Below are 14,988 nucleotides of genomic sequence, written 5' to 3'. Positions count from 1 at the left end.
GTGGAAGTGGAACTTCATCGCTCAATAGAATTAAATCAAAGTTTTACAAACATACAACTTAGAAGCAGGAGGGCACCATTTGGCCCCTCAAGCCTGCTCCACCATTCAAGATCATAGTTGATTTGATTGTCGACTGAACTTCACCTTGCCATCTACCCCCAATGGTCTCTGACTCGCATGTTAGTAAAGAATCTGTTTACCTCTACTGCTGTCTCTGTCTCCACCATTGGGGAAACAGACTTCCAAAACTCTCAGCCCTCTGAAATGCGAAATTTCTCTTAATTTCTTTTTGAAAGGAAGGTCCATTCTTTTTAAACAGTGACCCCTACTTCTAGTCTCTTCTACAAGATTAACCATCCCTTTAGCATCCTCCCTGTAAAATTGTCTGAGCTTGTCTCAATAAGTTCATCTGAAACTCCAATGAATACAGGCTTGTGCCTGTTCAACTTCTCCTCTCAACATAAACCCCCCATACAATATATCATTCAAGCAAACTTCTCTGAATTGACCCTAACACATTTATATAATTTCTTAAATATGGAGACCAATTTGTAGAGAGTACTCCAAACATGGTCTCACAAACACCCTGCACAATTGTAGCAAGCCATCCCTACTTTTTACACTGAATTTCCCCTTACAATAACATTCCATTTACCTTCCTAATCACTTGCTCTAAGTACACACTAACTGTGTGTTTCAGGAAGCCCAAATCCTTCTCCACCTCAAAGCTCTGCAATCTCTCTCCATTTAAATAATATGCTGCTTTTCTGTTCTTCCTGCTAAAGTGAACAATTTTGTAGTTTCCTACAGTATACATCATCCACTGATTTTTTGCCCACTCCCTTAATCGTCATTATTTACAGCCATTTATACCTTGTCTACACATCTGACTTGCTACACATCTTGGTGGGATGAGATGATTTTACTTTCAATTTGATACCACTGTAACTTTAACTTCCTAATTGCTCACAGATGGTACACTCTATACTTGGAGTCTTGCTTTCTCACTGGAATGCGCCCATTCTGAGCATCCTAAAATCTATCATCAAATGCATGATCTAAATCTTTACTGACTTATTCCATGAACAAATTTCCCAGTTCATTTTAGTCAGCCCTGTCTTCATGCCCTTATAATTGCTCTAAGCTAAGTTTAAAATACTATCCATCAATGTGCATTGTTCTCCTTCAAACTAATTCAAAGTCAATCATTTTATGATCACTGTTGTCTCGGGATGGCTTCATTGTGAGGTAATGACCACATGGAGTAAAGCTGATCTCTGACTGTCTTCAAAACACGCTGCTCTAAGAAACAGTCCCAAGTACACTATGAACTCATCAATCTAAATTTGCCAATCTGATTCATCCAATCTACATTAATTGACATAGTGTTCATGAACATTCCTTTATGATTAGCCCCTATTATTTCTTTCTGTGTACACTGTCCTACAGTTTGGTTACTGTTTGGAAGCCTATCTGCCACACACACAAGCAACTTCCTATCTCTACTATTTATAATCTCTACTCAAGTTTGCAGCCACGTCTGTGTTATGGCTACCTGATCGTACATATTTGTTTCTATCTGCACAGTCAACACAACTGTTTTGTTACAAATGCTACATGCATTCAGATAAAGAGCAATCTGCTATGTTCTTTTACTATCTTTGTATTCTCCAGATTAATCTCATTTAAAAACAACTCATAGGATGTGGGCGTTGCTGGCTGGCCAGCACTGATTACCCATCCCTAGCTGCCTTTCAGAAGGTGGTGGTGAGCTGCCTTCTTGAACTGCTGCAGTCCACATGCTGTAGGTTGACCCACAATGCCCTTAGGGAGGAAATTCCAGGACTTTGACCCAACAGTGAAGGACCAGCAACAAAGTTGGAAGTCAGGATGGTGATTAGTTTAGAAGGGTGCTTGCAGGTGATAGTGTTCCTAGTTTCTGCTACCCTTGTCCTTCATGGTGGAAGAGGTTGTGGGTTGGGAAGGTGGTATCTAAGGATGTTTGTTGAATTTCTGCAGCGCGTCTTGTAGATACAGCACATTGCTGCTACTGAGCGCTGGTGATGGAGGGAGTGGATGCTTGTGGATGGGCACCAAATCAAAGTACACCAACCCAGCCAATTACTGCCCCATTTGTCTGCTTTTGGTCATCAGTAAAGTAATGGAAGGTGTCATCAACCTATTACGCAGCACAGCACCTGCTCAGCAATGCCCAGCTTGGGTTCCACCATGGCCACCTAGCCCCTGATCTTATTACAGCCTTGGTTCAAACATGAACAAAAGACCGGAATCCCAGAGGTGAGGTGAAAGTGACAGTCCTTGACATCAAAGCTGCATTTGACCGAGTATGGGATCAACAAGCCCTAGCAAAATTGGAATCATGGGTATTGGAGGCAAACTCTCGAGTGGTTAGAATCATACCTGGCACATGGGAAGATGGATTTGGCTGCTGAGGTCAGTCATTCAGCTCTCAGACATCTCTGCAAGAGTTCCTCAGGATAACATCCTCGGCCCAAGCATCTTTCGTTGTAAAGTCCGAAGTAGGGACGTTTGCAATGATTGCACAATGTTCAACACCATTTGTGACTCTTTAGACACTGATGCAGTCCAAGTTCAAATGCCACAAGCTCTGCACAATATCTAGATTTGGGCTGACAAGTGGCAAGTAACATTCACGCCACACAAATGCCAGACAATGGCCATCACCAGTAAGAGTCCATCTAATCACCGCTTTTTGACATGGAATGGTGCTAACATCACTGAATTCCCCACTATCAATATCCTGCGGGTTACTAAAGACCAAAAACTCAAAAGGGCTCACCACGTATACACAATGGCTACAAGGGCAGGCCAGAGGTTAGTAACTGACCTCCTGACTCCCAAAGCCTGTCTACCATCTACAAGGCACAAGTCAGGAGTGCAGTGGAATACTCCCCCATTTGTCTGGATGGTTGCAGTTCCAACAATACTCGGAAAGCTCCACACCATCTGGGACTCTTACAGAGATGTCCTAGCCCTGAATGACTGACCTCCAACAGCCAAATCCATCTTCCCACGTGCCAGGTATGATTCTAACCACTCGAGAGTTTGCCTCCGATACCCACCTGATTCCAGTTTTGCTAGGGCTTGTTGATCCCATACTCAGTCAAATGCAGCTTTGATGACAAGGACTGTCACTTTCACCTTACCCCTGGAATTCAGGTCTTTTGTTCATGTTTGAATCAAGACTGTAATAAGATCAGGAACTAAGTGGCCATGGTGGAACCCAAGCTGGGCATCACTGAGCAGGTTATTGCTGAGCAGCTGCTGTGCTGCGTAATAGGTTGATGACACCTTCCATTACTTTACTGATGACCAAAAGCAGACAAATGGGGTACTAACTGACTGGGTTGGTGTACTGTGATTTGCAAATTTTGACCTTTCCTCTCAGGCTATGATCATCATCATCCTGATTATCATCTTGTTTTCTCTACTCAATTTATCTCATCTTCCCAAACTTGATCCCTCACCCCATTATTTAATTGAGAACAGTCTTTACTGCCCTATGTACGATGTACCAGGATACTAGTCCCAGCAGAGTACAGATGTAAACCGTACCACACTCACTAACCCTGCTTACCATTTTTGTCAATGTTTTTGTGCATAAAACAATTCAAATAATTACCAACATTTTTAAAAGTTGACACCCATGGTCTAAAAAGGAAATTATCCATCAACTGAATGATGAGTAACACTTTTAGATAAATAGTTTGTTTATGTCTATTATTTGTAAAATGTGTATGATATTTGGTCACTTAAAGGGGTCAAAATATTAAACTAGCATGCTACAAAGGATGCCCTGAATAAAGTCTAGAAACCATTGACTCATAAAGTTAATGGCATTTTGCAATGTTTAAAATTCAGCTGCAAGTTACAAGATGTTTAGTTGCATTTATCTTTCTAAGTGAAGCACTAAAGATCCTGCCAAACACATCTTAGAGAACAGAATGTTATAAAATAAATCCACTAAGCTGTGTGCACCAAAACGGAGCTGAAATTTATTTCATTTTTAGGTGAAAATTCTTCAGAGAGTTCAAACTAGGTCACTTAATGTCAAAGGGTTGATACCACAATTGAAAACATAATTGAGAAAGGATCAGAACCAAGACGAAACTGACAATCTCGATTAAGATGAATCATGCAGCAAAATCAAATAAGCTTTTGTTAATACCAGAGTCCATAAAAGTGGAAAAATTGTGTAATGGACCATAAGTAGCTTATTTCCTACCTCCATTCTCCACAATTGGAAAAATTGTAAGACATGAGCATTTACTTATGAAGGCTGCAGATTATTATTTGTTGTTAGTAGAGAATAGAATTTAGTTTTCCATTAAACAAATTGCATTTTAATTTGCAGACATGTTGGCATTTTTGACAATTTTTTTTGAAAGGAGCATAACTAAAATGGAATTTCTTCAAATTCTAATATTGAATGCTTTCATTTTAAAAAAAAAACCAAACTATAAAACTTAGGCCTAAACAACGAATTTTAATTCATTGAGTTCTTCAAGTACAACATAATCTTTTGTAGATGAGGTGGTTGTGTTGGAATTCAATCTAAAATTAGACCATAAGACACAGGAATGGAAGCAAGGCCATTCGGCCCATCGAGTCCATTCTTACCAGTGCTTAAAATTTTCAGTATTATTGTATCCCAATTTCATTGCATTAATTTCACAATAGTTTTGCCTCTCTCAAAGTGGAGATAATTCAATAGGCAAGTGCAGCAGATACTTCACTGTATCACCTAATCAATGAATTAGTGAGAGCGAAAAAGGGTCATCTGGAAACCAAAACAGACTGAAAATAAAAACAACAAAGTACCCCTTCAGAAAGTTTCAAGGAGTGCTCTGGATAAAAATCAATTTCAATCTCTGCTCTTTCATCTCAATATTAACACCTTATGTTGTATGTTCACATAATTGTTTGGGGGAGGCCCGATTGAGAATTTTGATCTTGCTATTGTCGAGCCACAGACAAACCTCTTTGTAGAGGTAAAGAGACAGAGGGTGGGTCTGAATGTTGTTTGCAGTGTGGGTCATAACCACACAGTTGTCAGCATACTTTAAGTCTTGAATGTGTTAGAGCTCAGCTGAGTCTTGGTTCTCAGCCAATTTAAGCTGAAAAGCATCCTGTTAAGTCAAAACTCAATTTTGGCTCCTTGTAGAAGGTTGGCCACGAATGAATTCCAAAAGTCAGTAGAAGTTGGTCTAGATAATGAAAGGGCTAAGTCTGCATCCATTACAAAAAACGGCTTCAATGACAGTATGCCAGCAGAGTTGCAGGTTACACATAACCTTTACTAGACAACCACAGAGGACTTTTTGAAGGGCTTTGTGGTTAATGGAGTCAAAGGCCTCTTACAGATCCATGAAGACAATGTAAAACTTGCTGCACTTTTCTAGGTCTTCCTCTTAGATTTGTAGAAGACAAAAATGACGACTTTGGATCCCAAGCACGGCTATAAACTGGACTGGGTCTTTGGAAGTATACCTTGATTGACAGTCTGGAGACAGTTCAGGAGGATTTTCAATTGAAAATCTACCCCAAAGTGGACCAAAAGACATAGTTCCCACAAATAAATATATCTCTTCGAACAGACTGATAACAAATGATGATCCCATGAGACGGTTCAGGACAGGCTGGGGTGGTGGGGGTTTGAAGAGTGAGTTTTGCATTTATGGTGGCAGCTGCAGTGTGGTTAGTGTGGCATATTGTTACAAAGAGGTAGAACAATTCACTTGCATATTTAAATTAGAGTCCTAGAGGGTAGTTGGGAACCTGATTTAAGTTTAACAGCTGGAAATAAAGTGTAATGGTTGATGGTTACCCTTGCAAATGGATAGCAATTTCAAGTGATGTTCTGCAGGGCTTGGTGTTGGGGCCCCTGCTGTTTATTTTATACATTAATGATTTGGACTTGAATGTGGGACACAACTGGGAAATTTGCAGATGACACAAATATTAGCCACATGGTGGATAATGTAGAGGATAGCTGTATGCTTCAAAATGATATATATGAGTTGGTGGATTGGGCAGGCAAGTCACAGATGGAGTTCAATTCTAATAAGTGTGAGGTAATAAGTATACAGAGTTCAAACACTAAATGTGAAATAAACTAAAAGGACGAATGAAGTTTGAGATCTTGAGCGCAAGTGCACAGTCTTCTAAAAGTAACTGTTCAGACTGGAGGCCTTTGACCAGCGGTTACTGCAGTTGGTGCTCTGCAGCTTATAGCACTTAAGCAGAGCTACAGGCTGTGCGCAGGAGGAAGGGAACACAAGGGGCATTTGGATGTGTTTGGGTCAACACGGACAAAATGGGCCAAATGACCCCTTCTGCTCTGTAACATTTCTATGGTTTGAGGGGCATATGAAATGTTAAACGTATATTTTTATATTTATTTCGGTATAATTTTTATCTACTAAAATAAATGTATGAGCAGGCAGGAAACTTTGATATATTAAACATTCTGAAAAGTTTACAAGTTTTACCTATTCCTGTCTCTGGCATAGCAAACAGTGTTTTCTCTGTTGCAACCTGGAAGTGTCCATGCACTGATAAGCCAACACCCTGAAAAGAAAGTGAAAATAGTCATTAGTGGAAAACAGAAGCATAATGCATTACCAAACTGTGCAAAGGCAACAACTCCAGCCCTGATATATTTCAAAGAGAATGAAAAAAATCCAAGAATTCTTCCAACGTTATTGATTTTTAATAGGAATTTGAACAGCTAGGACCTTGTGTCAATAGAGGCAAGCATAATTCCATCATTATTCATTAGTCAAGTCCGGACATTTAAGACAACAGTGGTGTCAGGAAATTTTTGCAGACAGTGATCAAACCTTGTAATGGACTGGCAAACAGAGGTCAACTCCAACAATTAAAGGTGGTGGTTTTAGAGCAGTGAAGGTATGAGTGAAGGTCTCCAAAGTCTTCCTTATATAACAAACTACAATTGTTGTTCTCACCTATAGGGATCCAGTAGAGAGTCAGAGTCATACAGCACAGAAACAAACCCTTTGGTCCAATCAGTCCATGCCAAACATAATCTCAAACTAAACTAGTCCGACCTGCCCTCTCCTGGTGCATATCCCTCCAAACCTTTCCTAATAGAGTCATGCTGAATGCAAAGACACCCTTCGGTCCTTCCCAAAGCAGAGCAACCAAAATTGCACACAGTACTCCAAATATGGCTTTACCAATGTCTTGTACAGCTGTAACATGACATTCCGTCTCTCTTACTCAATGCTCCAACCAATGAAAGCAAGTGTGCCAAATGCCTTTCTCACCACCCTGTCCACCCGTGGCACGACTCTTCAAGCAACAACAACACTCTCGAAGGTCCTGCCATTAACTGCGTAAGTCCTTCCCTGGTTTGTCTTATCAAAACGCAAACCTCATATTTGTCCAATTTAACTCCATCTACCATTCCTCAGCCCACTGGCCCAGTTGGTCAAGATCCTGCTGTACATTTAGATATCCTTCTTCACTACGCCACCAATTTTGGTGTCAGCTCCAAACCTACTAACCATGTCTTGATCCTCATCCGAATCATTTGTATAAATGACAGAGGGCCAATCCTTGCAGTACACTGCTGGTCAAAGGCCTCCAATCTGAACTACAACCTCCTGCAAGCACCCTCTGACTCCTACCATCAAGCCAATTTTGTATTCAACTGGCTAGCTCTCCATGAATCCTATGAAATCTAACCTAACCAGTCTACCATGCAGAACCGTATCAAAAGCCTTACTAAAACCCATGTAGACAACATCTACAGCACTGCCTTTATCGTTCATCTTGATTATCTCTTCAAAAAAAGTCAATCAAGATTCCTGACGTCGTTAGCACAGGCAGAGCGGTGAAGGCAGCATATGATGCTTATCTTCATTAGCCGGGGCCTGGAACGCAACAGCAACGGCACCTTGCTATAGCTTTATGAAACACTGCTTAGGCCACAGATGTAACCCTGTGCATAGTTCTGGCTGCCACACTATTAGGACATGGTTGCACTGGAGTGGGTGCAGCGGAGATGTGAGGAAACATTTATTCACCCATATGGTGGTAGGTGTATAGACCTGCTCCCCAAGGGGCTGGTAGAAACATACAGTCTTGCAACATTTAAGAAACAGCTGGATAAATACTTAAAATGCCAGAGCATAGTAGGCTATGGACCAAGAGTAAATAAAAGGGATTAGTGCAGTTTGTTTGTTGGTCAGCATACACATGGTGCAAAAGGGTCTGTTTCTATGCTGTATTTGTTATTTACAATGATGTAGCAGAATCTGTGCTAAGTATGTGCCCTCAGTAAGTTTTCTTCTTCCTCCCATTACGCCTAAGTGGAAGGCTAGTTTCTGCACTTGGAATATAGATGCGAATGGGCCTGTTGAATTGAGAGAATTGGGCAACTGCCCATGGGACATTTGAGCCTAGAGGGCTCCCGTGTCTAATCTAAATAGAAAAACCCTCTAAGGTGAAAGTCTCTGAGCTGGGAGACCTGGTGGCATGGATCTGACTTTGACAAAACACTAACTGAAAATGGGAGCAGTCAGTTTAAAAGGTCTAACATGTTTTTGCCAAAACTGCTTTTGTTCAACAAGGAAAACATGCAAATGACTAAGTTTCTTTTAACTATATACTTCACAACACATACTCAACAGTGTCACTGTTCAACAGCCCATTTGTAATCAAAATATTTATTGGTTTAAAGTCAATAAACATTCACCTTTGTAGTACAATTGTGCATACATTTTGTACATTCAGTGGTGAATGAAGAATGGTTAAACCCACAAAATGTGCATTTTGCAATACATTCAAACAACAATGCGACTTAGACGACCTGCTTGCTAAGAGTAAGGAGACATGCTATGCACTGACTGCCACCTTCCAACACTTCTTTGCAACTTAGGAGAAAACTGACTATTCATCAGAAGCCAAAGCACTTAGGAAGGTTACCATTTTTATGAGCAGGTAGGGAATAGGAGAAGTGGGCAGTAGAATAAACACACAAGATTTGTGACAGGACGGAATGCAGGAGAGATTAAATGAAAACAGTAATGAAAATGAAAGCAAGGTGAGATGGTAGCAGAACAAGTAAAGGACAAAAGATGTATCTGGAGGTGTAAATAGCAAAGCAGCACCACCAAGAGAGAAGCTACAAAGACATCTTCTGTGCCTTCATATGAAGGTGGCAGAAGGTTGATTGAGAAGTGGAGTGTTGTCATCCCTTCAGAGGCTGAGAGGGCAAGAAAGGGAGGTGTGTTTGGTGGTGGCAACAGTCTGGACCTTTGTTGCTGTGAGATCAACTCTCTGGTTAGCCTTTGTTAAGTGACCAGAACTGACGAATTCATTCTGGTTTACTTTCCACTCAAACGTTGGTTTCAAATTTGCAAGAGCATAAAGCTGCCTCACCTTAACAATTAATTTTATTCCAAAACACTCACTTTATTTCAAAATTGGTCCATTTTTAATCTGCACCTAAATCCTTAAAAATCCATTCCAGCACTACCCAGGGACTCGTCTCTTTTGCCTTCTTCCACAACTTTGTGCAGAGATATCCAGACTAAACTAAAGCCCCATTTTCACAACAGCTGAACCTGACTGAAGAAGTGTCTTAAATCCTCAAAAATATACCCGAGGAAAAATAAAATCCTCAGAGCTCTTGTGACACAGTGGTAGTGTCCTCAGCTCTGAGCCATGAGGTCCAGATTCAAGTGCCATCAGCTTCAGATGTGTGCCAGAACATTTCTAAACAGGTTGGTAAGGAAATATCTATCCTCAGAACATGTCAAAGAACTTTAGAAATTACAAAATGTTGAACTGAAGTCATTGTTGTTGACTAGATAAAGACAACAATCAATGTGATTTATAAGAATGAATGAGTGTGAGTGGGCGAGTGGATGTGAAAATGACTGAGGAAATGAATGAACAACCAATTAAGTTGAATTTGGTGCAGTCTTAGAGTGGGAGAGTGAATGAGTTACTGAGTGGTTGAGTGGGTAAGTGAACACCTAATGAATGAACGAGTGTACAAACAGAAACTGATTTTGGTGGCGTTAGCTGTTGATAGAAACACAAGGAAAATGGTGCCATGAAAGCTTTTTCCTTAATAACATATCAGCCCCTCTAACAATGCAGTAACTCATATAATGTACATTTACATAACAATGCAAATACTTGGCTCGAATGTTTTATGCCTGTGGGGTCTTTTTTGAACCAGTGACATTTCATCCTGTTTTGCCATAAGGGATGCTTTATTGCTTCAATCCACAGGGATAGGGTTAAGGTTTGGGTTATTATGAGTTAATAGCATAATTTTCAGTTGTAGTAGCAGCAAAATCAGGACCCCTCACTTAACTAATTATCCTGATGAACTGAAATGGCATCCAATACTTCCAGAGATAATGGGAACTGCAGGTGCTGGAGAATCCGAGATAACAAGGTATAGAGCTGGATGAACACAGCAGGCCAAGCAGCATCTTAGGAGCAGGAAAGCTGATGTTTCGGACCTAGACCTCATCGAGCTCTACACCTTGTTATCTCCAACAGTTCCATCTAGTTTGTCCAGCCCAACTCCATTAGCATCAGTAGTGAGACTCAGCTATCTGGTTTGCTGGTAAGAACAGCCGAGTCTCTCAATGGACTGAAGTTTTGGTCCTTCGAGGAGATCACCATGTAGAAGAAGCATGAAACAAAGTGTTGAGTGATGACACTTGGTTGTTATATTGATAAGCAAATGGAGATGAGTTGCACAGCTAATTGAAATGTCACAAACTGTTATCAGTTTAACAGATGGGCGGAATTCCACAATCCCACTAAACTAGTGATCAGTCTATGAGAAATCAAAAGAGGGGAGGAAATAACTACTTCCCTTGTGGATGTTCCTGTTTGCCTTTATTCTTGCTTCCCTAGTTTCCTTCTGTGAACTGAGTGGGAAGTTCCATAACAATCAGGAGATCCCCATTACTTCACCAAAGGTTAATTTTCATGTGTAAGCCAAGGTCCTGATTGCTGTTCATTCACCTAATGGATTATGAAGTAGTAGGGTAAACAGAAATCCTAAGTGAAAGGGAGAAAAGGGAAATAACATCCTAGCCTGACCATGTTCTCAACGGCCACACACACACACACACAATGTGCATGCCACAGAAACGGAAAGCTCAGCTGGTCTGGCAGCACTGCTGGAGAGAAATCAGAGTCAATGTTTTGGGTCGAGTGACCCTCCCTCAGACCACAGTTAAATGCATGCTCTAATAACATGCATATTCCTGACTGGGAACAAAGACTCAGGAAACAGGCAGGATTCAGGCAGATGGCAGAATTTATTCAAGCAACAAACAGTTAATGCAGGGAGAGAGCCAAAGGATCCTCCCCAAATCTGGCCTCAACTTAAGAATCTTTCTTAATCTACAGCTCAGATCAGAAGAGGGACCAATGAAACACTGATTTTTATAGTGAAATACAACATTTTTATATGTTTTTGTTACAATAATCACATACAATCTGGTCACTGTGTCCTTCCGCCTATTCCATACGCCTAATGTGAAACACCTAATCAATGATGGACATTCCTAAGGACAATCTCAAGTTCCCTTGATCTCATGATGCTTTGGCAGACTTTGTATTCACCCGGCCTTAGGATCTTTCTATGCAGCCTATTGATTTCCATTTGAAAGATACTGGTTATACTCCTTCAGGACTGTTCCAGACTTGCTTATCTCGAAGGACTGTTTGAATTCTGTTATTCATTGTAGTCCATGTGCTATCTCTGTCAAATTCTATTATTCCTTTTATATTTCCCACTGTCCCAATTCTATATATGTTTAAAAATGCAAAAGACAGTTGGTGTTACCGAACTGCTGCAAGATACATTGGACCGTAGCGTTTTAGAGCTACTTCCACAGTTAGCACTAGTTAACTATGAAATTGATTGTGCACAACTTATTCCAGGATGTGCCAGGCATCCTTTTAAAGATAAGGAAAGTATTTCCCGAGGCTAATTAACTTCTGCATCTATGTTTAAATGTTTTCCCCCAATATATCTCTTACACTTCGGTTATATAGATGTATCTATAATTATGGTGAAATTTATGATTATCTGAAGAATCTTTAACTAGAACCTATTTCTTAAAATTGTGCATTACTTCCAGGAATCAACTGATTATTACAAAATAACATTCGCTGTTGCTTTCATAGGTGCTTAATGACTTAGGCTGACTTGCTCATGGACTCAGATTTGCTCTAACTGGCATTGTTCACCTCATGGGACAACATCCTTTCATTAATGAGGGTGGATTCAATGACTTAGCATACTTTAATGAACTTGTGTCTATCCTTAGACATCCTCTTATCAAACTGTCTTGGATGGTTGCTTCCTGTTCACCTTGGAGTAGCCCTGTTCAAAAGGTACCATTCTGTTTCAATTAAATGCTGGAGCAGGCTACTTTAATTCTATTTATCCCTTGTTGGCTATTTTCTGTCTTTCAAAGATAGACAGCCTCTACACGTGTCACAGCATAATGACTTTGTCAATTCTTCTACAGTCAAATTTTTATGGAACCTTTTGGAGTATCTTCACTTCCCTAAGCATACAAAGTAGGGATTAAACCAGATTCTTGAGCTCATTATCTCACCATCCAGTTATCATCCATTGATAACTGTGGCACATACACTGCTAAACATCCCTCCATTTGACCATAATATGTAGGAGCAGAATTAGGCTATTTGGGCAATCGAGTCTCTCTGCCTTTCAAGGAGGTATTATCTGATCAGATCATCCTCATCTTCATTTTCCTGCTTTATTCCCATAAGCTTTGATTCTCTTACTGATTGAAAATATATCTTAGCTTTGAAAATACTTATTAACCAAGTCTTGACAGTCTTCAGTGGTAATCAATCAATCACACTAGTTTAAAAGAAAAATTTCATCGTCATCTCTGTCTTAAATGAGTGACGCCTTATTCTGAGATTATGTCCTCTTATCTTAGACTTTCTCAGAAGGGGAAAACAATCTCACCACATACAGCCGGTCAAGCCCCAAATACTCTTGTGTTTCAATAAGACAACCTCTCATTTCCCTAAATTCCAAGGGGTACAGCCCTACCATTTGATCGCCACTGAGAAGAAATTCCTTCCACACTCAGAATCAATCTAATGAACCTTCTCTAGACTACCTCCAACGGAAGTACATCTTTACTTTAAGGCCTACAACTAATCTCATTTATTTGGTGTGGGCTGACTGGTGCCCTGTATAGTTTTGGAAAGACCTCCCTACTTTCATACTCCATTCCTTTGAAATAAAAGGTCAATAGTCCATTTGCCTTCCCTTACATGCCTGAAACCATATGCTAGCCTTTTGCGATTCATGCCCAAGAATCCCCAAATCTCCCACACTGCAACTTTCTTCAACCCTTCTTTATTTAAATAATAGTCAGCTCCTCTTTACTTCCTGCCAAAGTGCATAACCTCTACTATATTCAGTACCTCACATTTTACTACTACATACACCAGAATAAGGACGAGCCTCCTTTTCTACTGTCACTACAAAGGGCTACAAGAAGAGTGCAGGTAAGTGGAGTCGAAATGCCCAACAGCCATGATTTAAATGGCAGAGTGGACTGATGGGCCAAATGGCCTTACTTCCCACTCCTATGTCTTATGGTCAGAATATATTATTACATTGCATTATATTCCATCCGTCAAGGTTTTTTTCCTACTTGCCTTCCCACCTATTTTTGAATCATCCACAAAATTGGCAATAATACATTCATTTCCATATTCTACCCATCATCGTAACTCTATCTCTATTAATTTATTCTGGAATATATTCTTAAATGGTCAATTGGAGCTAGAAAAACTGTAAAAGTGTCAACTCTCAGATTTCTCCATGATAGCAATAATTCAGATACAAGAACACAAATAATAGGAGTAGGGGTGGACCTTATGGCCAGACCAGCTTCTCTGTAATTCAGTACAATTGCGGATGATTTTAGTTTTCAATTCCATCTTCATAGCCCCAAAAGTGAAATTTGTAGAACTCAACCTGAAATGTGGCACCCATTGTATAGACACAGTGCACTATTGCATATAACCCATCATCAACAATGACCTCAAGGCAGCATATAAGATTTTCTAGGGAAAAAAAAAGCAATAGAAAATGGTCTAAGTATTACTCTGGTACGACTGCCAAATGTCCTCCTCCTTTGTAAATAAAGGTTTAGTTTGTGAGTTCACATGACTTTCAAATAACGCTGCTGGCTCCCATTTCCAAAAGCTTGTCAGATTGCTTCAGAGTAATCATAAAATTATGAAACTTGCACATGAAGATCCGTAAATGAATTATCTTCGAGCATTTATGTTACTAGAAGATAAATCTTGTGAAATCAAAACAATCTCATTGCCTGATCACAGATTATGGTTTGCAAGTGTTCTGGTGGATGGTAGCCAATTATATTTGGTATGTGTTTCATATTGCTGGGAAAAACTCATTATGCAAAGTCTGTTAAACAACTTCAGTTGACACAGTGTCAATGGCTAGGATGTCACCTGGCATGCTTCTCTGAGAACACAAGTTCAGTGTACAGGTGATGATCTGACTTGAGTGGAAATGGAATTTGACCTGTTCCCTCATGTTTCACTTGTGGAGCCTTGGCCAGTCCTCAAGTGTTGCAAGCTGTCTAGATTTTCTGTGAAAGCTTGGAACCCATCACCCAAGTAAGATAGCAAGTTATGACCACGTCAATTAGAAGGTATGCCATTGAGGCATACTTCTGTCATCAGTTCATAACATGCACAGAATGTTTTCCAGTAATGGCCAGCAGGATAGTTACCTTCATGTGGTCCCTCTATTAAAACAAATTTTGTAACATGAATCAGTACAATGATCGATCTCAGTGACCTTTAGCATGAGAAAGAAAACGAGACTATTTGTAACAAGGAAATCAAATCAGA

General features: G+C 40.1%; 1 protein-coding gene across 5 annotated transcripts in view; it reads right to left on the bottom strand.

Annotated features, from left to right (window-relative positions):
• The window catches only part of hibch (3-hydroxyisobutyryl-CoA hydrolase), a 119,697-nt gene that overhangs the window by 45,563 nt on the left and 59,146 nt on the right, over positions 1–14,988 (bottom strand). For all 5 annotated transcript variants that reach the window (XR_009445935.1, XM_048534306.2, XM_048534305.2 and 2 more), the window contains one exon: positions 6,534–6,612. Coding sequence is in view for 4 of the 5 variants with exons in the window: in XM_048534306.2 (XP_048390263.1) it covers positions 6,534–6,612 (79 nt within the window). In the remaining variant the exon portion in view is untranslated. The remainder of the gene's footprint in view (positions 1–6,533; positions 6,613–14,988) is intronic.

This window comes from Stegostoma tigrinum, chromosome 7 (assembly GCF_030684315.1).
Source record: "Stegostoma tigrinum isolate sSteTig4 chromosome 7, sSteTig4.hap1, whole genome shotgun sequence".
In the NCBI taxonomy this organism is placed as follows: Eukaryota; Metazoa; Chordata; class Chondrichthyes; order Orectolobiformes; family Stegostomatidae; genus Stegostoma; species Stegostoma tigrinum.
This window is presented reverse-complemented; position numbering and strand designations above follow the sequence as displayed.